Source organism: Arvicola amphibius, chromosome 9 (genome assembly GCF_903992535.2).
Source record: "Arvicola amphibius chromosome 9, mArvAmp1.2, whole genome shotgun sequence".
Lineage (NCBI taxonomy): Eukaryota > Metazoa > Chordata > Mammalia > Rodentia > Cricetidae > Arvicola > Arvicola amphibius.
In genome coordinates, this window is record NC_052055.2 from 5,421,059 (window position 1) to 5,443,050 (window position 21,992).

The 21,992-nt window shown below is 40.2% G+C and overlaps 1 protein-coding gene across 2 annotated transcripts in view; it reads left to right on the forward strand.

Annotated features, from left to right (window-relative positions):
- Positions 1–21,992, forward strand: part of Rims2 (regulating synaptic membrane exocytosis 2) — a 411,096-nt gene that overhangs the window by 340,987 nt on the left and 48,117 nt on the right. For both annotated transcript variants that reach the window (XM_042055663.1, XM_042055664.1), the window contains one exon: positions 2,571–2,812. In XM_042055663.1, the coding sequence (XP_041911597.1) occupies positions 2,571–2,812 (242 nt within the window). The remainder of the gene's footprint in view (positions 1–2,570; positions 2,813–21,992) is intronic.

Consider the following 21,992-nt stretch of genomic DNA (forward strand, 5'->3'; position numbering starts at 1 on the left):
CAGCACATAACCACACAAGCTAATAGGAAACAAACAGAAGTGAGCTACACTGGCGGACACCAGCGTTGAAATTTATCACACAGTGATCGTTCTAGAAGGCCACCCTGTGTGACCATTCATCACCACCAGGGAGCTCAGAGTAAGCATTTCCTAGCAAAGCATCTGTTTGATAGCTTTAGTTTTTGTTAATATCTAGTTAGGGAAGGACAGGGAGCCTCCCCAGCCTCCTCCTCCTCCAGGTACATCAGTGGCTGCAGCTGCTCATAAAGCCCTGCAGATGCTCAAGGTCACCCTAAAGTGGAAGTAGTCTCTGTAACTACGGTGACCTCACAGTATTTATCTGTTCATCTACAGATTGCTTCCATAGGTTCATTACCATTTTTTCTTGATTTTGGTTAAGGCCTTTGTACCATCCCCCTGTGGAAACTGAGATGAGAGATCGTGAGATGCAATAGGAAGTATTGTGTGTGTGACTTGCCTTCTGTGCAGTAGACTAAGGGGTATATACCCACTGAACGGGCCTATGGAACTTTGCGTAGTGCTGTTAATACGGCTATTAAAAAATAAGTTTTTATTTCGGAGCCTTTCTCTCAACAGAACTCTGGCCTTCTGAGGTTATTCTTTTCTGATAGGAGCATGATCCCAAACTCAGATGTTGCTGGGCGTGGTGGCACATGCCTTTAATCCCAGCACTCAGGAGGCAGAAGTAGGTGGATCTCTGTGAGTTCAAGGACAGCCTGGCCTACAAAGCAAGTTCTAGGACAACCAGGGCTATTACACAGAGCAACCCTGTCTCGGGGTCGGGGTGGGTGGCAGGGAAGGAAAACCTCATATGCTAAACCTCTGTGTGTGTGTGTGTGTGTGTGTGTGTGTGTGTGTGTGTGTGTGTAAAACCTCAAATCCATGGCATAAGAGCTTCTGGAAAGAAAGGTGTTTCATAGATGCAGCTCCTCCACTCCTCTGCTTCACAGTGCTCTGTATATGGAACGTTCCTGAACGTTCCTGAACGATGGCATTGTTGGTGATAGCTGTGAGGAGGAAAACGGAATCCTTGTGGCTCTTGCCCTGAGCCTAAAACTCCACCCACAGCCTTCCTTGTGGTTTCTCACTCTTTAAATAAAGAAACTAAGTTGCAGGAAATTGAAAAGGTTGCATGGTTGTTGCCAAAGCTCAAACCCTGGTGTCCTGCCTGGGTCAGTGCTGTATACTCTCAACATTTGACTGTAATCAAACCATTTAGACACTTTAATCCCTTGGTGTTCTTCAATCCTGTTATAAATGTCATTCTCATCGATGATGCTAAATACATCTAGTACATCTTGAGGGGCTTTAACCTCTCCATATTCCCTAATGTTGTAATTTCCATTGATCAGATTTTTCCCTTACAAATTATTTAAAATGAATATTCCTGTTTTGTAGTTGATAATCCTAGGGCTCAGAGTAGCCCTAATTGTTTATCAAAATGTGTCAGAGAGGTAGCAGAACTGGAAGTCAACAGGATGACTGCCTTCCACGTTGACTTGATTCTCTCCTTTTTACTAAAGTATAACAATCCCACAAATGTGAAAACTGTTAGTGTGGTGTTATAAAAATGCAAACACTGACTTTCCCCTCTGCCTTGTTTCTCATTAAATGTAATATGAGGAATGAAATAGTTCAATGTAGTTTTACATTTTCACACTGGCCTTTTTCGTTTGCATTTGTGGAGAAAATGTGCAGATGTTTTTGTTTCTTGACTTCATTCCTTTCATTTCTTCCTCGTGTGCTGAACAGTGCCACTATCAGGACCAAAGTCAAGCACAGACTGTCACTCTCTAATACCAGCTCAGAACAATGACATCTAAATAAATTTCCCAGTCCTTGGAAAACAGGCTGCTTCCTCCACGTGCTCCCAGATTTCTGGGGAGCAGCTGGGGAGCCTGTTTGCTGATGCTCACCCCCCCCCCACCTCCTACAGCTCCTCAGTATCTGGGAAAATCCCCAGTCTTGTCCTCAGTTTACTCCCCTTGAGGAACTGGTTTTTCAGGGAGTCCATGGTCCGCTTCCATGTTCCAGTGATTCGTTAATTGCTTTCTGACTTTGTCTAAAACTATGAGGGAAGTCTTTCTTTTTTTTTTTTTTTTTTGAGAATTTGGATTACACCAATAATTACAAAATTAAGTTAAGTGAAACAGCTTTTTTAAAACATAAAACTAATGAAAATATCTAGCCCTCTTAGAATATCTGACCACTATTAAATAAGCTACTTACACTCAAAATGCACGTGGCCTTTGCCACAGCCCGTTCTGAAAGCCCCTGAGTTTCCGTGTTTGTTTTCCTCCGTGACCAGACCCAGTGCCTCAAGAGTGGAAACGGAACTGAGAGTCTGACTTGGTGCGTTGTTGCCATATGTGGTAGAGCTGTCCGGACGGTGCATAGACTGTGCTACTGGAAAACTTGTAAATCCTAGAAATCCATTCCAGAGATGATACGGTTAGGTCGTTGTGTCCCGGATGTTTCATCTAAAACGCCTCTTCTGTCTTTTCCTTTTCCACTCTCGTCTTCGTTGGTAATGATGCCCCGGCTGACAGTGTCTTTACATCCAAAATGCAAAGCAGACAGATGGGCATGTCAGGGAAGAGCATGACCAAGAGCAGCAGCATCAGTGGAGACATGTGCTCACTGGAGAAGAATGACGGCAGCCAGTCGGACACCGCGGTGGGCACCTTGGGGACCAGTGGCAAGAAGCGACGCTCTAGCATTGGGGCCAAAATGGTAGCTATTGTTGGTCTCTCCCGGAAAAGCCGCAGTGCGTCTCAACTCAGCCAAACCGGTAGGAATTTTTATGTTACTCTTGACTTCGTGTTTGAGTTGTCCGTACAATACACAATCTTTTCGTGTCATTTTTCACAGTAATTGTGGATGATGACATCGCCCAGAGCAAAAGGAGAGTCTTAAGCTAGTTCATCTTTTTGAAAAGTAACCACAATTTTTTTTGCAGCGATCAAACAGCCTGTTTCAAAGTGAAAGACGGCGGATTTGAAAGTGTGCCTGTCTTTGCTCCTTCCGGGGCGAAGCTTTGGCCGCTCCTGCCAGGTGCTGGCGCCTTGCGAGGCCGCTTTGATCAGCGGGACCTTTGCTCTCCCTTAGGTCACTCACCGTGGAGCTTGTTCCGTTCCCAGCAGTTTGCAATGGAGATGAGGCCTCGTGTTGTGTGTTCGCTGCAGACAGCCTAACTTTCTTTTCCTGTTTGTAAGCGCCATTAACAGTACTATCAATTTCCTCGCCAAGGCTTCATTTCCTTGTTAAAACTTCAAGCACCAGTTCTTCAGCTGCTGGGATGGAAGGATTTTTCTGCTGACAGTGAAGATATTCAAGGCTTTCTAATTACATCTGCAAAAATAAATTATATACAGCACTCCTACTCAGAAAAGCCACTGTTAGCAATTAAGAAATTTCTGAGTCAAAACATACCCCTTTTTTCAAATGGATGTTGCTAATTAAACCCTGGTATCTTGAAAATAATAGCATATCTTCTATTTAAACAAAGGCATGTGATACGGTTGTTCTTTTATAGTAAAATTAATTATAGGCAACTGGATTAAATTTAATTTCTGTTTGGATGCAGGGTTTTTGTGTTGTTTTTCAGAAATTGGAGTGTATATCTACAACAGAAAATAATTGAAGGTTGTATTAATTCTTGGACCCGGCTAATCTTGGTTTTGCAAGCCATACTTTGATTATGAAAATTGGGCCTTGTGTAATAGCATCATATTGAAATAGTTATTTGATAATATTTTTTTAAATTCTGGTTCCTGCTTACTATATTGATGTAGGTTTTGTTATTACAATTTTTGTTTGGTGTTTTAAAGTGCTATTTCTCATTTTTATATAGAAATGTAATTTTAATTTGAAGATTCATAGGTTACCTTTAAATGATTTACAAAACAGCTAATACTTATGCGTGACTAAATGTGTTGCCATAACAAATGTTGGGGTTTTGACTGAGAGGTGTTTTTGTACATTCTAGCAAGTAAAACTTTTATTGCAATTCCAATTTTAAAACTTGCAAACATCTGTAAATCTGAAATTGCTCTAAAACTGTCCATGTTTTAAGAAGAATAAGAAACACACAACAGATAGTGCAGGGAAGGGGGTGCAGAAAGACGGAGCCTTGGCGGCTGCACTGTGTTAGAACACACAGGCAGTCCAGTTCTTGTTACACCACAGGGAAACCATGGCAACATGTTTTGGGTGTTCCAAAGAGCCTTAAGAAAAACACTAAGGAATGAAGAGAAGATGCTATGGGCGTTTGACTCAGGAGAAACATTATACAGTGCATACACTTTTTGAAACATCACATTCAATTAGCATATGAACTTCTTATTTTTATGTATCAGTAAAAAATACATTTACTTTTTATTTTAAAATGAGGAATAAGACTAAAACTTTGATAGTATCTAGCATTAGCCTACATAATTAGTTACACTTAGTGAAATTTTTGGCAAACACTGAACACTTACTGTGTATCATGTGTTTCCAGCACAAAGGCAAGCAAAGCTCACTTATCTCAGGATGCTTAACACATAATCCAAGAAAAACATTACACGTGTGGCTTCCACAGCCTGCCAGTGGTAGAAGTAGAGACACATGGAAGACGCACTGGGCCTGCAGAGGACGATTACCGCCCATCTAGAGCTCCAGGAGTAAGTCCTGGAGAAGATGGCCCCTGATCGGCAATATCGTCTCTGTGATTACAGTGACCACAAGCTAGGTTCCGGCAGAAACCACAGTGAACAAAGTCTAACGGTGGATATATGGTAGAATGATTAAAATGTGTAATTTGAACAGAAAGTACTGGCCTGTCTGGAGATTAGGCTGATAGATAAGTCCGCATGAAACTCCTTTTTGGATGAAGGGCATTGGGATGAAGTAGGAAAGTTTTGAAGAGTAATCTGGTCTCATGCACTGACCCCTGGGTAGAGGAGGAAAAGAGGAGGTGGCCCAGCGCCGCCCTCAGGTTCCTTGTTTGCATCCATGGGTAGACTGCCATGCCCTTAACACATATTGTGTGCAGAGGAGGAGTATGTGGGGAAGGATCCAGAGGAATGAGGGATTCAGAATACCTTGACTATATCTGTGGAAATGCCCAAGTAGAGAGATCCAAAATATGTTCAACCCAACATGTCTAAGTCTTGACATAAACATGACAGTTATGAAGTCTAAACACATGGCTGAATTTGTCCAAGAAAAATATAGTGGATAAAAGAGCAGTAAACTGAGCCAATGCTCGTTGGAAGATTGGGTTTTAGAATTGGGTCCAGGAAGGAGGTTGCAGAGAGGAGGCAAAAAAGGGAATGATGATGAAGAAAATAACAAAGCTCTTAAGAAGACTGCCACAGGAGCAAGAAGCATAGAATTGAGAAGAGAATGTCACTACTCCTCCGTGGCCAATGTCTTTCTGTACAGTTTTTGCAAAAGTATCCCATTGATACTTTCTACACAGCATTTCTATCTCAAAATTATGGATCTTGTGAGCCCATACAGAGATTCTTTAACAATATTGGTTTTCACGTATAACTAATTATAGATTTTTTTTATCTTCACAAACATTGTGATGTTGGTGAATCTAAAAATTTTAAATTCGCTTGCTATTATGTGGCCCTTTCCCTATGTATCAGAAGCATGGAACAAAAAATAAGAGCTCTTTGTCATTGTCTTTATTAATTATTCAGAAGCTCTATATCATTAAATTTTTAATCATTTTTAAAAATGGTAATTATTATTAACTACCAACAGTAGTTTTGACCTAGTAACAACAGAATTCTGACCATCTCTTTGTATAACTACAGAACAGTTGTTATATATAGCTCTGTGTGTGTCTCTCTGTGTGTGTGTGTGTGTGTGTGTGTGTGTGTGTGTGTGTGTGTATAAAACAGGTCCCCTTTAAGTTGGCTTTTTTTTTCTAATACCCAGTTGAGTTCAGTTAGTGCCGTTCATGTGTTTGTGGGTGTGGTGCCATCCCCTGGAGCATGAGTAACCTACCAGTGGCCACACTATCCAAAGAAAAGTATTTTCTTCTAAACTAGGGGTGGGTTCATATATTTCACATATTTGTTCATTATTATCTCATCCTATAATATCTTATTGTTACTGCTTATATAAAGAATAAAACTCTTAAAAGTTATTGTTAAGGAAACATCCATTATGTCTGCAAATACAGATGGTCTTCATTATTCCTTTCCATACATGCAGGTTATAAATTATTAATTTACTAGTGAGTTCTCGTGTTATTTTATTTTCCTATCACAAATTGAGATTTTTTTTTGTTACCCTAGATTCTGATGTGTGTACTTTACTATCCATAACTTTATAACATCTTAAAAGGAGCATTTGCCAACAAATGTAACATATTTTCATTCCATGAGGTAGTCCGTAGGCACCTGTGGTGGGTCTTTCTGGCTACCATAGGTGCTAATGGTGAAGAGAGATAAGAAAGAGGAGAGATTTAAAGATACTGTGATACAGTGAAGTCCCTATTTCTAGCTTATATACTTTCTTGGCAGCAACACATGAAGAAATAAAAGTTAACTTTCATAATTTACATGTTTTTTACTAGAGAACACAGGGTTCCAACTTTTCTAACATAAAACTAAGACAAGTGTTTACTATATCGAAATATATAATTAATAGGAGCAAGAGCTGATTGTTTAACTTTCACAATCTGAGGTTTCTATATCATCGCCCCATTTTACACCTCAGAAGCTTTGTGGGAGCTAGACCTGCTCCAGAGTTGGTCCTCTTGGTGACCCCATGTTATCAGCGATGTGCTTTTGTAATTAATTTTTTCATACCGCTAGGGGGAAAACTTCCTTTCAAAATAAAACTTCCATGGGGTAAGACTTTTAATATAGGCTTTACTTAACTTAAATGCTTATAATTTTAAGGTGTAATAGCCAAGAGGAATTGTTCATGGGAGTAGTCAGTAGTTGCCTAGTAACTGTAAATGAGTAGACTGTGAAGAGCCAGTTTCTGAGGTGAGAAACACGTATGAAGAAAAGAAATCTTTTCATTTTATTAGAGTCAATGGGTTAAAGGTTTTTGAGTATCTTAGTATAAACAGAAATGCAGTTTTGAGGTCAAGGCCCTTTGAAATGAATTCCCAGACAATTGTAGGTGTGTAGAGCGGCTGGGTCTTTTAGTCTTGAGTCCTGCTTCAGTAACCACTGTGAACTTCCAAAGAGACCACTGCAGTTATCTGTGGGAAGGGAAGGAGACCGCAGACAAATGGCGTACCCATGGGCAGTGGCGGGGAGGGGCTGTGTGGCTCATTTTTCCAATGTATGGAAAAGGACAGTTGCCTATTTTATCCTCAAGGGCGCAAATGCTGTTTTGCATGCAGACATCATAGAATGAACAACACTAACACGGAATCCATCCTCTCTGATGCAATTCCAAGTGAACACATCCTTGTAACTTTTTAGTCCAAGATAAGTGCTTTTTTTTATTGAAACCATTACTCACCACCTTGTAAAGTTTTAATTATTCAGTGAATATTTGTTTAAGTTTGCTACTTAACAGCCAATTTGATGAATGCTCACTCAGGTCCTCTTTGTTTGATCTGAGTGTTCCATGAAGTAAATGAAGAGTAGGTGTCCATCACAGAGGACACGAGCTAGTCTGCCCAGACTTGGATTTCGGTTCCACCGAAGAACCTGCATTTGCATGCTGTGTCTGCTATGAGAGGAAGAGGCGACAGATCACAGTTTAATCCAGATAGATATTCTGGGGCAAAATATTGGGAAAGTGGAGTCTAGCATGCTTTTCTTTAGCATTCAAGTTAGAAACTAATGTAACGGTGCATTTTGGGTGTTTTTGGTCCTAAGAGTGGTGTTTTGTTTTTTTGTATTGTTCTGGTATATGCAAAATTCATTTCTTTTTATTGGCCTTTATAATTGCTTAGAGACTTCAGAGTGTAGTAAGAGCTCACAACAGTGTGATCCGCAGTGGAGAAACACTTTGATGGGGAAATTGTCAGTGAGTGACATGCAGTACCGAAGTGAGGTACAGAACGGTCCAGGAAGACAGTAACACCACAGGTGACCCCAGGAGCTGCCCACAGGCAACACACTGAGACAGCTTTAGGTCAGCATCTCTCAGCCAAACCCTTCTTTCCAAAGGAAATGTGGTATTGACGGTAGGGGACAAGGGCCACCAACCCTGCTGTCTCCCCTGTGCTCTGCCTGATACAGAAAGTGTCTCTCTTCCCTGTCCCCTCCTGTTTCCTTTCTAACTCCATGCAGTGGGTTCTCTCCTGGTACTAGGGCTTCCAGGGAGAAGGATGCTGGACTTGTGATTCTCCAGCAGACCCAGCTCCTCTTCACTGCATCACTCAGCTGGGAAATAGCTTATTGGAAACTCCAATCTGACAACATTTTACTTCAGTGTGTTATGTAGTGTGGAAGTGGGCTTGCAATAGGAGAGGGTCGAGTTTAGGTCTGAGAGGTTGTGTAAGCTTTCATGGCTGTTATAACTGATCACACCCCCCCAGTTAGATATGACATTCATCTTCTGCTACTCCAAAAAATGGGTTACCATGACTTTAAGGGAGAGGGAGAGGAAAAGCATTTTTTAAATTTCCCAAACCCAAATCTTCATTTGGTAAGTCATAATGCCAAGTAAGAAAGAAAAAATTTCATCTGCACTGTATCTGTGGATTTTTTAAGTTTCTAAATATGTGATTTATTGCTTTTTAAGGTCATTGCAGTATTTAATAAATTAATATGGCATTGAGGTTTAGCCAATCTAAGATCTACTTTTGGCTATCGGTGTGTTCAAAGGCATTGAGAGGAAAAATGTCACTGTGTTAACAAAGTGAGAGGAAAAAGGGCAAAGCGAATCAGAAGCAATGTGTGGAGTTTACTCCTCTGTTTAGGAGGCCACTTGGTATGGTGGGCAGCGTGTGGCAGTTGAAATGGTCACTTGGTGTGGTGGGCAGCCTGTGGCCTCCTTTGCACTAAAGCAGCATCTCCTGAAGTTCCTCTGTGGACCTCGGGTCTTTGGATGCCACCAGCTGTTAAACAAAGCAGTGGAGTTTCATGGCCAAATAGCAGTGTGTTGGGAGGGTGGGGGTAGGTAGGTTAAATCATGCTAGTCATGGACCTGCATAAAGTCTTACTGTGTTTATCTGCTTTGTGACTATGCAAAATAGTGAGAGAATAAGTAATTAATTCCAAACTCACATTAAGCAAATAGCTCTTTAGTGTGAGTCGTGTCTTGGACTATTTGGGGAAGCACCTAAGGGTTCACCATCTGCAGTATTGTCGTAGGCCAGCAATGAAACCATCAGCATATGGACTTGTGGAGTCAATTAGGCTAAAATCCAAAGCAGTCCTCAGTGTTCAGCTAGAGCACGTGCCTTTAAGGGAACTTCGAGTGAACAAACTGGGCAGGAAGCCTCAATGCTGACTCCACACGAGAGAACCAGACTTCACAGTTAGGAGTCATAACCAACGACTCAAGTAGGACCGTAAGGAAGGCCTTTGTCCTTAGCTGCCAACTATTTCTGCTGTAGTTATATATTATGTATCCTACGCATAATCGAACTTTACTACTGAGTGCATTACAGAATATCATTAAAGTAAAATGTAGGTGTTGGCTGGGGCAAGGGGTTGGATGACTAGTGAAAGACTAACAAAACCTGTTATGGTAATACCTGTTATGGTAATACCTGTTATGGTAATACCTGTTATGGTAATACCTGTTATGGTAATACCTGTTATGGTAATACCTGTTATGGTAATACCTGTTATGGTAATACCTGTTATGGTAATACCTGTTATGGTAATACCTGTTATGGTAATACCTGTTATGGTAATACCTGTTATGGTAATACCTGTTATGGTAATACCTGTTATGGTAATACCTGTTATGGTAATACCTGTTATGGTAATACCTGTTATGGTAATACCTGTTGTTATGGTAATACCTGTTATGGTAATACCTGTTATGGTAATACCTGTTATGGTAATACCTGTTATGGTAATACCTGTTATGGTAATACCTGTTATGGTAATACCTGTTATGGTAATACCTGTTATGGTAATACCTGTTATGGTAATACCTGTTATGGTAATACCTGTTATGGTAATACCTGTTATGGTAATACCTGTTATGGTAATACCTGTTATGGTAATACCTGTTGTTATGGTAATACCTGTTATGGTAATACCTGTTATGGTAATACCTGTTATGGTAATACCTGTTATGGTAATACCTGTTATGGTAATACCTGTTATGGTAATACCTGTTATGGTAATACCTGTTGTTATGGTAATACCTGTTATGGTAATACCTGTTATGGTAATACCTGTTATGGTAATACCTGTTATGGTAATACCTGTTATGGTAATACCTGTTATGGTAATACCTGTTATGGTAATACCTGTTATGGTAATACCTGTTATGGTAATACCTGTTATGGTAATACCTGTTGTTATGGTAATACCTGTTATGGTAATACCTGTTATGGTAATACCTGTTATGGTAATACCTGTTATGGTAATACCTGTTATGGTAATACCTGTTATGGTAATACCTGTTATGGTAATACCTGTTGTTATGGTAATACCTGTTATGGTAATACCTGTTATGGTAATACCTGTTATGGTAATACCTGTTATGGTAATACCTGTTATGGTAATACCTGTTATGGTAATACCTGTTATGGTAATACCTGTTGTTATGGTAATAGTTGTTATGGTAATACCTGTTATGGTAATACCTGTTATGGTAATACCTGTTATGGTAATACCTGTTATGGTAATACCTGTTATGGTAATACCTGTTATGGTAATACCTGTTATGGTAATACCTGTTGTTATGGTAATACCTGTTATGGTAATACCTGTTATGGTAATACCTGTTGTTATGGTAATACCTGTTATGGTAATACCTGTTATGGTAATACCTGTTATGGTAATACCTGTTATGGTAATACCTGTTATGGTAATACCCACAAACATTTTTTCTTTAAACGTCAGTATTATTTAAGAGAATGTTATCATTATCATATTAGAACCATAAGAGAAAAGGACAAATCCCAGACTTTTCTATATAAATGTCTTTTTTTTTTCTTTAAAAAAAAATATTTATTTTGAGCCGGACAGTGGTGGCCCAGGCAGATCTCTCTGTGAGTTCAAGGCTAGCCTGGTCCATAAGAGTTAGTTCCAGGACAGGCATCAAAGCTACACAGAGAAACCCTGTCTCAAAAAAACAAAGAAAAAGTATTTATTTTAATTATGTAAACTTCCATGCACTTGAGTAAGTGTATACAGAAGCCAAAAGAGGGTGTAAAGTCCCCTGGACCCAGGATCACAAAAGATTGTGAACTACCTAACATGGGTGCTGGGAACCAAACTTGGGTCCTTTGCAAGAGCAGTGTGCTTGTAACCCCTGGACCATCTCTCTACTGACACACCTGGATTGTTTTGTTTGTTTATGATAGCACCTCACTGAAAACAAATGTGTCAATTTAAAACTGAAAAATAATGCTCTCACACACTATCCTGTAGGCAACACTTGTCTAATATAGTTCTTCCTTTTTACACCTGGAATCGTTTTCTGGAGGAATATTTATTTGTGTACATATAACTTTATTTCCCCTTAAAAGCTAATGACATCCTTTTATGCCTCTTAAAACACCTACCTCAAGGCAAATAAATGAGGGTGTAATGAATCAGGGCGGCAGGCAATTTTTCCTTGAATCTGCCGTTGATTGACAGATGTCTGCTTTATGCAAATTCTCTTCAGAGTTCTCTACTTGGGGAATGCTTTACTTGAAAGTTGCAATTTTTATCCTGAGGAAAAACGATATTTAGTACACCCTTACTGTAGAAAATTGAGGTTCCCAAATCCACCATCAATAAGTAGAGAGTTTTGTTTTAAGCTGTTCACGTGATTTTGTTTTGTTGTTTTGCTGGTAAAGAAATGCCTTTAGTGGAGACAAGGACACATGCAGCAGGCCCTCCACAAAGCAGAGGGAAGACTCAGGGAGCAAAACCGTGTTTGTTTACATAGTTTTATATGATTGATCCTATTCCATACATATTGCACATAATATTACAGCAATAATTACATTCTTACCACAAACATCTGGCTCTAAAACTTGTCAAGTACCAACACTGTAATTTGAAGAGCATAGCAATTCTTTTTATAATCATTATGTTTACATATATGAATTTCTTTTAGAAACACTGTTGATTTATAGCACTCACACTACATAACTCATTAAAAAGTATATGACCCAGCAGTTTTTAATATATTCAAGTCATGGACAACCATCCCCCCAATTTTAGGAGTTTGTCCCCACATAGAAAGACACCCCCACAAGCTCTGGGTCTGTTTCTCGGTCATTCCTCCTCCTCACCCTGCAGTGACTACTATCTCTCCAGCAGGCTTTACAGTCCTCCCTTTCAGATGCTAGTCTTCTGGGACTCTCTTCTTTCATGTAGAATAATTCTTTTCAAGATTTACCGACGCCGTGTGTGTCCTCATGCTTTGTGAATGTGCTGTATTTATGTCATCTATTAATGAATGCGTGGGCTATTTCCATCTTTGACTATTACGAATAATGCTGGTGTGAACATTCCTATGCAAGCACCTTGTGCGTATGCATATGTTCATTCTCTTGTCTATGAAAGCATGAGTGGGGCCCCAGGATATGATGGCTCCATATTCAGCCAGCTGGGGAAAAGCTACTGAAATGCTAGACTGTTTATCTGAGTCTAAAGAATATTCTTTTGTCTTCTGATGCTGAGACCCATAACTTTTTTTAATATTTATTTATTTATTATGTATACAATATTCTGTCTACGTGCATGCCTGAAGAGGGTACCAGGCCTCATTACAGATGGTTGTGAGCCACCATGTGGTTGCTGGGAATTGAACTCAGGACCTTTGGAAGAGCAGACAATGCTCTTAACCGCTGAGCCATCTCTCCAGCCCCGAGACCCATAACTTTTGCCTTATAAATTTGTGATATAATTGAATAAACATCACAGTCTATATTTGATAGTTGCATTAATTTAAAGTATTTTTACCACTAAAGATCTTTTGACTGAAGCAGTCGATATAACTAAGTTCTGTAGACATAAATACCTTTGGCGCTGGCTTAGGTCAGAACTGTGAAAGCAATATGTTGATGGTAAAATTTTCCTGTTCTGTTCATGGCGGCCTTAGATGATATGTATTAACAAAGGCAGAATTATTGTCTCCAAACCCAAAAACTGATAGTATGCAGCCAGTGTTCTCACTCATACCCCCCTAATTATATAAAAAGTGTAATAATGTGATTTAAAAAAAAACTTCTGTATAGGCAGAGACAAAAGATTTCAGTACTATTCCATGACACTCACAGGGCCACTGAGTGTCTTCTTGGTGTCATAATGGCTGGACTACAGTTAGCCTGTGTGTGTCTCATAATGGCTGGACTACAGTTAGCCTGTGTGTGTCTCATAGTGGCTGGACTACAGTTAGCCTGTGTGTGTGTCTCATAATGGCTGGACTACAGTTAGCCTGTGTGTGTATCATAATGGCTGGACTACAGTTAGCCTGTGTGTGTCTCATAATGGCTGGACTATAGTTAGCCTGTGTGTGTCTCATAATGGCTGGACTACAGTTAGCCTGTGTGTGTCTCATAATGGCTGGACTATAGTTAGCCTGTGTGTGTCTCATAATGGCTGGACTATAGTTAGCCTGTGTGTGTCTCATAATGGCTGGACTACAGTTAGCCTGTGTGTCTCATAATGGCTGGACAACAGTTAGTCTGTGTATTCCAGTGTGTCATAATGGCTGGACTACAGTTAGCCTGTGTGTGCCACACTGGGTTATCAACTCTTAAAAATCAAAGATTTTAGGTGCTGTGTAAACTACTACAATTCTTAAAGATTCTATTCTCAACTTTATGTATATAATTTGAGTTGCTTTCATTAGGCTGCATTTAAAGCTATTCAGGAAGACACTATTCATCTAAGCTCTTTTATCTCCTTCATGATAGCTAAAAACAATGTGTCTTTTGGGCTGACATAAAAGAGATTTCATGCTTGATTGATTTTAAATATTCTTTCCGGAGTAAAAGCTTTCTGATCATAGATCTAAGCCTTGTGGTCTCTCTTTTATCGTCAAGGTTTAGAACTCTTTCCAGGTAGATCAAAGAGCTTTTCAATGGCCATCAGCAGTTGCTATCGAGGTTTTCTTTTTAAGAAATTTCTATTTCGTATACTGCTAAAAGCTAAAGTAAGACATACCCTTAAGATAATAAAATCAATGTGATATGCACCCTATACGTCCTTAGTAAATCCAAGACTGGGGCTTAGAGAGAGTAAAGAATAGGGAGGTTGAACTCATTTGCTCCCTTTGAAAGCCCCGCCTGTGGGTAGTTTTTCGATGTGTGTGCACATGTGTGTCCTTGTAAGAAGGCAGGCTTTTTAAAAGTTTATGCAGACCATGGTAAGAAGTTACATTTTTATTTATCCTACAAAGAAACTATAGAAAATCCGTGGTCTTTGTAATGTTTTGCTTGTTGTAGTGGTAAATTTTTCGGGTGCACCAATATTACTAGTGAACACGTGTTCTGACTGGGGGGTTACAAAATATTTTCAGTATTAGCCCTGGATTGTGGGTAGCATAGCTGCTTTGATTATGTCTCTATGCATATGAGCAGATGAGATGCGCTCACATTTGTGCTCACATGTTCATTTCACACCAGAGACCTAATCTCAAGTCTATGACCCAGGGAGTAAAGCTTGGGATCTTATTTAAGCCATTAATTAATTGCATTTCATAGTAATCAAAAAATGATTCATTAAAGCCCCATGTTTTTCATTTCTAGTAATGATTGGTTACACATAAATTTTTAACTACCCAACATCACTGTAGCCTTTCAAAGCCATCAAAGAATAAAGAGTCATTCAAAATCCCCAAGTAATACATAGGTGTTTTCCCCCCAAATCCTCCCAAAAGACAGAAGATTTTCTAGGTTTATCTGGGTTGATGGTACACCAAAGTCCAGGCAGGAGGCACTAATGAACAGTGTAAACATTATACACTAGGCTCTGAATATAGTCACAGAAATTAAAGAATTTCATCATTAAAATCCTAAGACAGTAAAGATTCAATAGAAATCCATTGTCTTCTCCCTTCCCAAATATTCTGAGTTATAATACTTCTAGCGTTCCTACTGACAGGACTGACTTCCGGCACTGCCAAAGCATGTGGGACAGTGTAGAAAAGGAGCTAAAGATAATTGTCCCTATAGGGGCTGGGCGGTGGTGGCGCACGCCTTTAATCCCAGCACTCGGGAGGCAGAGGCAGGCGGATCTCTGAGTTCGAGGCCAGCCTGGTCTACAAGAGCTAGTTCCAGGACAGGCTCTAGAAACTACAGGGAAACCCTGTCTCGAAAAACCAAAAAAAAAAAAAAAAAAAAAAAAAAAAAAAAAAAAAAAAAAGATAATTGTCCCTATAGGGTGGACAACTGGGTGAGCAGCACTCTGTGGCTTTTATGTCAATGCCGTCCCTAGTCCCATCCATTTGTTCTTTAAGTTCTCATAAACTCATGCTGCTGACTTGCTTTCCCCAAAGATTCTCATCACACAAAGCCAGACTATTTCCCACATCCACGTTAGATAGCTTTGAATATTCCAGCCTGTGACTTTTTGCCTGTTCTGGGAGGGAGTCGGAATCCCAAACGGCTGGGCTCTTAGTACAGCTGCAGCAATCCAGATGTTCTGAGTCTGGGGAAAGACTGCTCAAAGGAAGTATATCCTTAAGAAGAAAAGAGGGCAGAGCCTGTTTCCCCAAGCGAATGTAAAGAAAGGGTGAGGAGTGAGGAGAGATTGCAGTCTCAGACTGAGGAGTATAACACATCCACAGAGCCAGTGTCAAGTCATGTGACCTTAGCAGGCGTTCTCAAAAGTCCAGTTCTTGCCTTTTCCTTCATAGACGTCACAAGTCACCATATAAATGTGGAGAACAGACATTCCTGTAAATCCCACAAAAGATCAATATAGGCACTTACAAATTTCTTTTTAATTTTATGTTAGTTCCTCTCAGGTGAGATTGTCATTTTGTTACTTATGATACAAGCAGTATGATGATGATAGCCAGCAGTGTTGAAGATGATGATCCTTCAGGGAACATAGGCAGGGCACAAATGGCTTCCTGCTGGTGGAGGACCAACAGCAGAGTTAAGAAAGCCTCAGAAAAGCAAGATGCATGTGAGACACTATCATTCCAAAGCTACAGCCTCTTCTTCAATTACTGAAGTCTAATATAAGATAGGAATGTAGCTGTTATTATTTATATCTGAACCCTTGAAATCTCTTGCCTTCAGCAGCAAACACAGCACATTTTGTATTTCTAAGGGTTTTTCTCTTCTTTTCTTACTTTCTTCAGCATGAAATTCCATATCTTTGGCTGAGTAGTTTCCCAGAGCAGGAAGTTATTTAGTTCTGTTTTTAAAGATAATTAAAGATGATAGATCATACATGTGGTGTGTATGATGTAGAAGTCAGAGGTCATCAGTTGTCTTCCATAACTGCTCTCCAGTTATTTTCTTAATTTTTGCTTTATGTATATAAGTTTTTGTTGCCTTGTTTGCTTTTTGCCTGCATGTGTGTAAGAGCATCACGGGCATGCAGTGCCCACAGAGGCGGGAAGAGAGCCCGAGGCCTGGGACTGGAGTAGAGATGCTGTGAGCTCCAGCTTGTGCTGACAAGTGAACTGTAATTGTGCCTTACAAATTAAAGTAAGTTTTAATCTTTCAAAAACTACATTGTTTTTGTCCTGCCAGGTCCCACAGCCATTTAGTCCCAAAGAAACACACAGAGGCCTACATTAATCATAAACTGGTTGGCCTAGTTGCTCAGACTTCTTACTAATTAATTCTTACATCTTACATTAACCCATTCTTCTTGTCTGTGTTAGCCACGTGGCTTGGCACCTTTTTCAGCGAGGCGGTCACTTCTTGCTTGCCCTGTGTCTAGGTGATGACTGCAGACTGCTTCTTTTCTCATCCCAGAATTCTCCTGTTCTTGGTGCCCCACCTCTACATCCTGCCTGGCTACTGGTCAATCACCGTTTTATTAAACAAGTACAAGAAACAAATCTTTACAGGGTAAAACCATTGTCCCACAGCAGCTGTGGTGCCCAAAAATTATATGAAGCACTGCTCATCCTCTCTAATAATCTGGGGATGTGAGCTCCACGGTTACTCCAGTTGCGCTCTTTGGACACGGGTAGCTCGAATATGACAGCCCTTCGCATTGTATTTGTTTAATTTCAGTTCTTTTTACCTTAAACACATTTGTGTGCCAGCATGCCCCACCTAATAGAGTCTTTGTTGTCAAAACATTTCCCTTTAATTGCTTTATTTCAGATCAAAGTCCCAGGATCCTGGTTTTCAGACCAGATTTAATGAAGTGAGACCCTGGATATGTGGCGAATTGAGCATGTTCTATGCTTTTCAAGAACCAACTAACTTTAAAACCAAAGGGCAAGAGGTTTACACAGAAGTGAGCTTACAGCCCAAAGAGCCAGCAGGAACTTTAGCATTCTCAAAGATGCTGTTACCTCATAGCCAGTTACCTGGGTTAATCAGAGTTTGCCCCTGCATGTGGTTGTTTGGAGTCTGTGAATAACAAGCAACTGAATGAGTTGATCCACATGGCACCAGAGCAAAACATTGTTAAATTTATCCAAAATGGTGGAGGACATAATTTTTCCAGAAGAATAATTCATTCTCAGAATTAACTTAATGAAAACTTTTATTATAGTTCATAGGACACACCCCTAAATTTTTACTATAGTTCATAGGACACACCCCTAAATTTAGTTTTACTTAAAGGAGAAGTTTTTGTGTTTGTGCTATTAATTTTTCTCTTTTTGGGCAGGCAGATGAATATATTAGTTAAAGTTACTTTTTTTTTCAGGTAGGAGTGAGTATCCATTAAGTAGTTCTTGAAGGAAATCACATGAAAATTAAGTATAGGCAGAAGGAAGAATTTTTCTGTACATTATTTCATGTTAAGCAACAGATAGGAAAGCCTCATGTAATGATGGAGGTGTGCTCTAAGAAATGTGTCCTTAGACCATTTCCTCCCTGTGAGAAAATTAGAGTACTCACAGGACCTCAATGACACGGAACAGTCACCCAAGCTGCCTGCTTGACAAAACAGAGCCCAATAAACATGTATGAGGCCACTGCCAGCATAGCACAGCATGCTGCTTTGTGTAAATATAAAAATATACTACACACACACACAAGTAGGAAGACATGACAGTAAAACATGTAGTATGGTAGGGACGTAGGTCAGGAATGATCACTATCATTCTCTTTTTCTGCATGTGTTTGTGGGCTACACTGCGTGTGACTGGCAGCGCAGTGGATTTATGTACACCAGCGCGACCACCGATGCAGGAATAACAACATGTCTTGTCTTGAAATTGCAGTGTGACCACCGATGCAGGAATAGCATGTCTTATGTACACCCAGCGTGACCACCGATGCAGGAATAACATGTCTTGTCTTGAAATTGCCTTAGTGGCGTCACCAGTTCTGCTGCTGCAGCGTTCTGGGGCCACCGTGCATGTGGCTTGTTCACTGACACACTGTCCCGCAGCTCACGCCTGTGCTTTGAGTGTGGACGCTCTGTGAAGTCGAGGGAGTGCTATTCTGGATCGTGTCGTGTTCATTACCAACTCAGAGTTAGCACTTAGACAGCACGTGTCAGAGCCTCTGCTGCGAGGAGCTGAAGAAGCCATTTTGAAAGGAAAGTGGTCACATGCATTTGATAGTATTTGAGCACCAGCGTCTCTGTTGCCATGTGATACAAAAGGAATGGAAGGTGTGAATCTCTATTTTTCCCTGTCTTAAATTGCTAGCTCATACAAAAGTGGTCCAGGTAGAGCCAGAAGTGTTTGACTGTGGACAAACATTTGTTTTACTTGAATGAAATGTAGGAATTTAGTTTTTAAGCTGAAAAGATCAGTGTAAAAATTGTTTCAAGAGCTGAAGTTCAGTTTCTTGCTTTCTGTTCCCTCAGTAACCTCAATGCAAAATGTTACCTCCATTCATTCCTTCAACAAATACTCCTTGAATAGCTACAGTGTGGAAGTACTAGACCACCCTTAAAAGATACAGCTTCGAACAAGACAGACATCGTACCGCCTATAGCCTGATTAAAGCAGCTGAATGTGGAACACACTATACAGAGGCCATCTCTGTTGATAAGGACGCAGTCAGCAGACAGTTAGGGAAATGGCATGTGCCAACAACAACACCTCACTGTTTCTCAATGTCCATCTCCCACCTAACCTCCAGAGTCACCACAAAGAGCACTGAGATGATATTCTCTCCTTGTGGACCTGGAAAAGGATTCCTTCATAGAGCTACATGCCCAGACTCTAACTAATCCTCCATGGTGTGGGTTCAATTAATTTAGCTAATGTTCTAACATCTTCTTCGCCAGGGTGCGGCTCTTGTCTCCTTTCCCACAAGGCATCAGTGTCTCAATGCCCCAACATTTCTGCCAGAAATGGGCATTGCTTTCTAACTGTTAGCGTGCTAATGCCAGCAAACCAATGGGCATTGCTAACTGTTAGCGTGTTAGTGTTAGTATCCAATGGGCATGGCTTCACAATTGTTAGCATGCCTACCAATGTCGGCGTGAATGGTGGCAAGCAAGGGTGTTCTCTCACTGAACTAATTTGTGTTTCTGAAATAACTAAAGATTGTAAAAATCTTTTCATGTTAGTATTTTAGTCTATATTTCAGTAAATTTTATCTGAATTGAAATATTATAAAAATATTTGCCCTACCAGCCATCTCTGTGCTCCAGGCAATTCAGAATTAAACTGAACTGTGCAGGACAGTGTATGAAGAGCGACAAAGGAGAGCTGTCTCCGTGCCGTGTGGTAATTTGAAGACAAGGCTGCTGGGACCTCGGATTTGTAAGCCTAGGAAGGAAATCCCGAGCTGTGGTCAGAAGTGCGGCAGAACTGGGACCCTGCAGCCCCCTCACCACACATAGCCTGAAGGGGCGTGCAGAGAAGCGTGTGATAAACCAGGTTTCTGCACATTAAAGGAAAGTGGAGAAAGTCAAGACTAGAGAAAATGCCTAGATTCAGAGTCAAACTACAAGTTCTTTCGTGTTTCTGAAGGCAAGAAGAATACAATAACTTTGAGCTCTAGGACAAAGTGAGGTTTACCTCTGTGACTGTAGACAGAAGGCTTTGGACAAGAAGCAGGTGTGAGATGCTCAGAGCAGTGGGGCAGGTTCAGTGACTAGGGAATGAGACAGCAACAGCTGCACATGCCTGCAAGTAGCTGGAAGGGGAGGGGAGGGGGCCCTGAGCAGGTCAGCAGCTGTGTACATCGGAAAGTGGAAGTGAGGAGAGAGGAGGGGGCACTGAGCAGGTTGGGAACTCTGAATTCCAACCGTGGTTTTAGACTTTGTCCTCTCCACCCAGTGAGAGTTTGTTGTCTTCCTCAGGAAGATATTTGATTTTTGAAATAGTTTGGAAATGTTTTTTTAATTATGTGACATGTGTAGAGGGTGTGTATCCACATGAACATAGGTACCTGTGGAGGCCAGGGACCACAGGTCCCCCACGAAGCTGGGCTTACAGGGAGTTGTGAACTGTGGGTCATAAATGCTGGGAACTGAACTACGGTCCTCTGCAAAAGCAGTATGTTCTATTACTTGCGGAGCTATTCTCTCGGGCCTTGATATATGATTTTTAAACAACAAATTCTAGCCTAGGAACAACTGACAAAAAAAAAAAAATGTGTAAAATGGTTTGAAAAGGAGAGACTCAGGGCAAAAATCCCAAGGCGTCTAGATGAGATAATGAAGACATGAGGACTAGAAATAGATTTAGAGAGACAGAGAGAGAGAGAGAGAGAGAGAGACAATGCCTCCCATGGGTGCTTCAGATATGAGTTAGGGCTGAAGTAAATGGTCGTTTTTATTTTAAAATTATGCCACTGTGTTTTTGTCTTTTGGTGCCTGGCGTATTTTAATACCGTGTTCTACAGATTCATCCATACTGTTGAAAATGACAAGAATTCCCCTCTTCATATGGTGAAAAGTATTATATATATATATATATATATATATATATATATATATATAATCCCACATTTTTGTCTCTAAAAGCATCCAAGCATATATTTGCTGCACAGAATGTGCTTTATAGGACGAGACCACATGATGGAGGGGGCTGCAGGGATGCAGACTGTTGCCTGCTCACAGGAAGTAAGGGAAAGTGCGATCTCACACTTTAAAATCCATCCGTGCATAACGGACAGCGGGGGTTCTTCCGTGTCTTAGCCGTTCTGGTTCTGGGTAGCGCTGCAGTGAGCAAGAGTCGAGGACGCCTCCTTGGCATGGATTATGAGAATGAGGGTGCTGAGTCATGGGGACTTTTATCTTGATCTTTTGAAGAAATTCTACGCTACTTTTTTGTAATCTACATGCCCATAACAATGAATGAATGATTTACCCTTTCTTTCCATCCTCTCATGGTTTTCTTTCATTTTTTTTGTATAAAAGTCTTTTGACAGACATGAGATAACATACCATTTTAGCTTTAATTTGCATTTCTTTAATTATTCTTTTTAATACCAATTTTGATATTTCTTTTAACATCAAATTTTCATTAAATTATTGATAATTTGAAAACCATACAAATACATACTGAACTCAATTTTAGTATTAGCATAAGAATTGATTTGAGGACATAAATATATTTTCTTCTACCTTACTTGTTTTATATATGGCATTTATATATGTGTATGCTCTGAAATATACATTTAGATTTATGGAAACTATTAATTGTTATGTGCAATCAGTGATTTTTAATCTAGCTAGTGAAAACCTCTAAGGTCCCTATGTTTTTCCAGAACTGCCACAGAATTCTTTAAATAAAATTTAACATACTTTAAATTAATATAT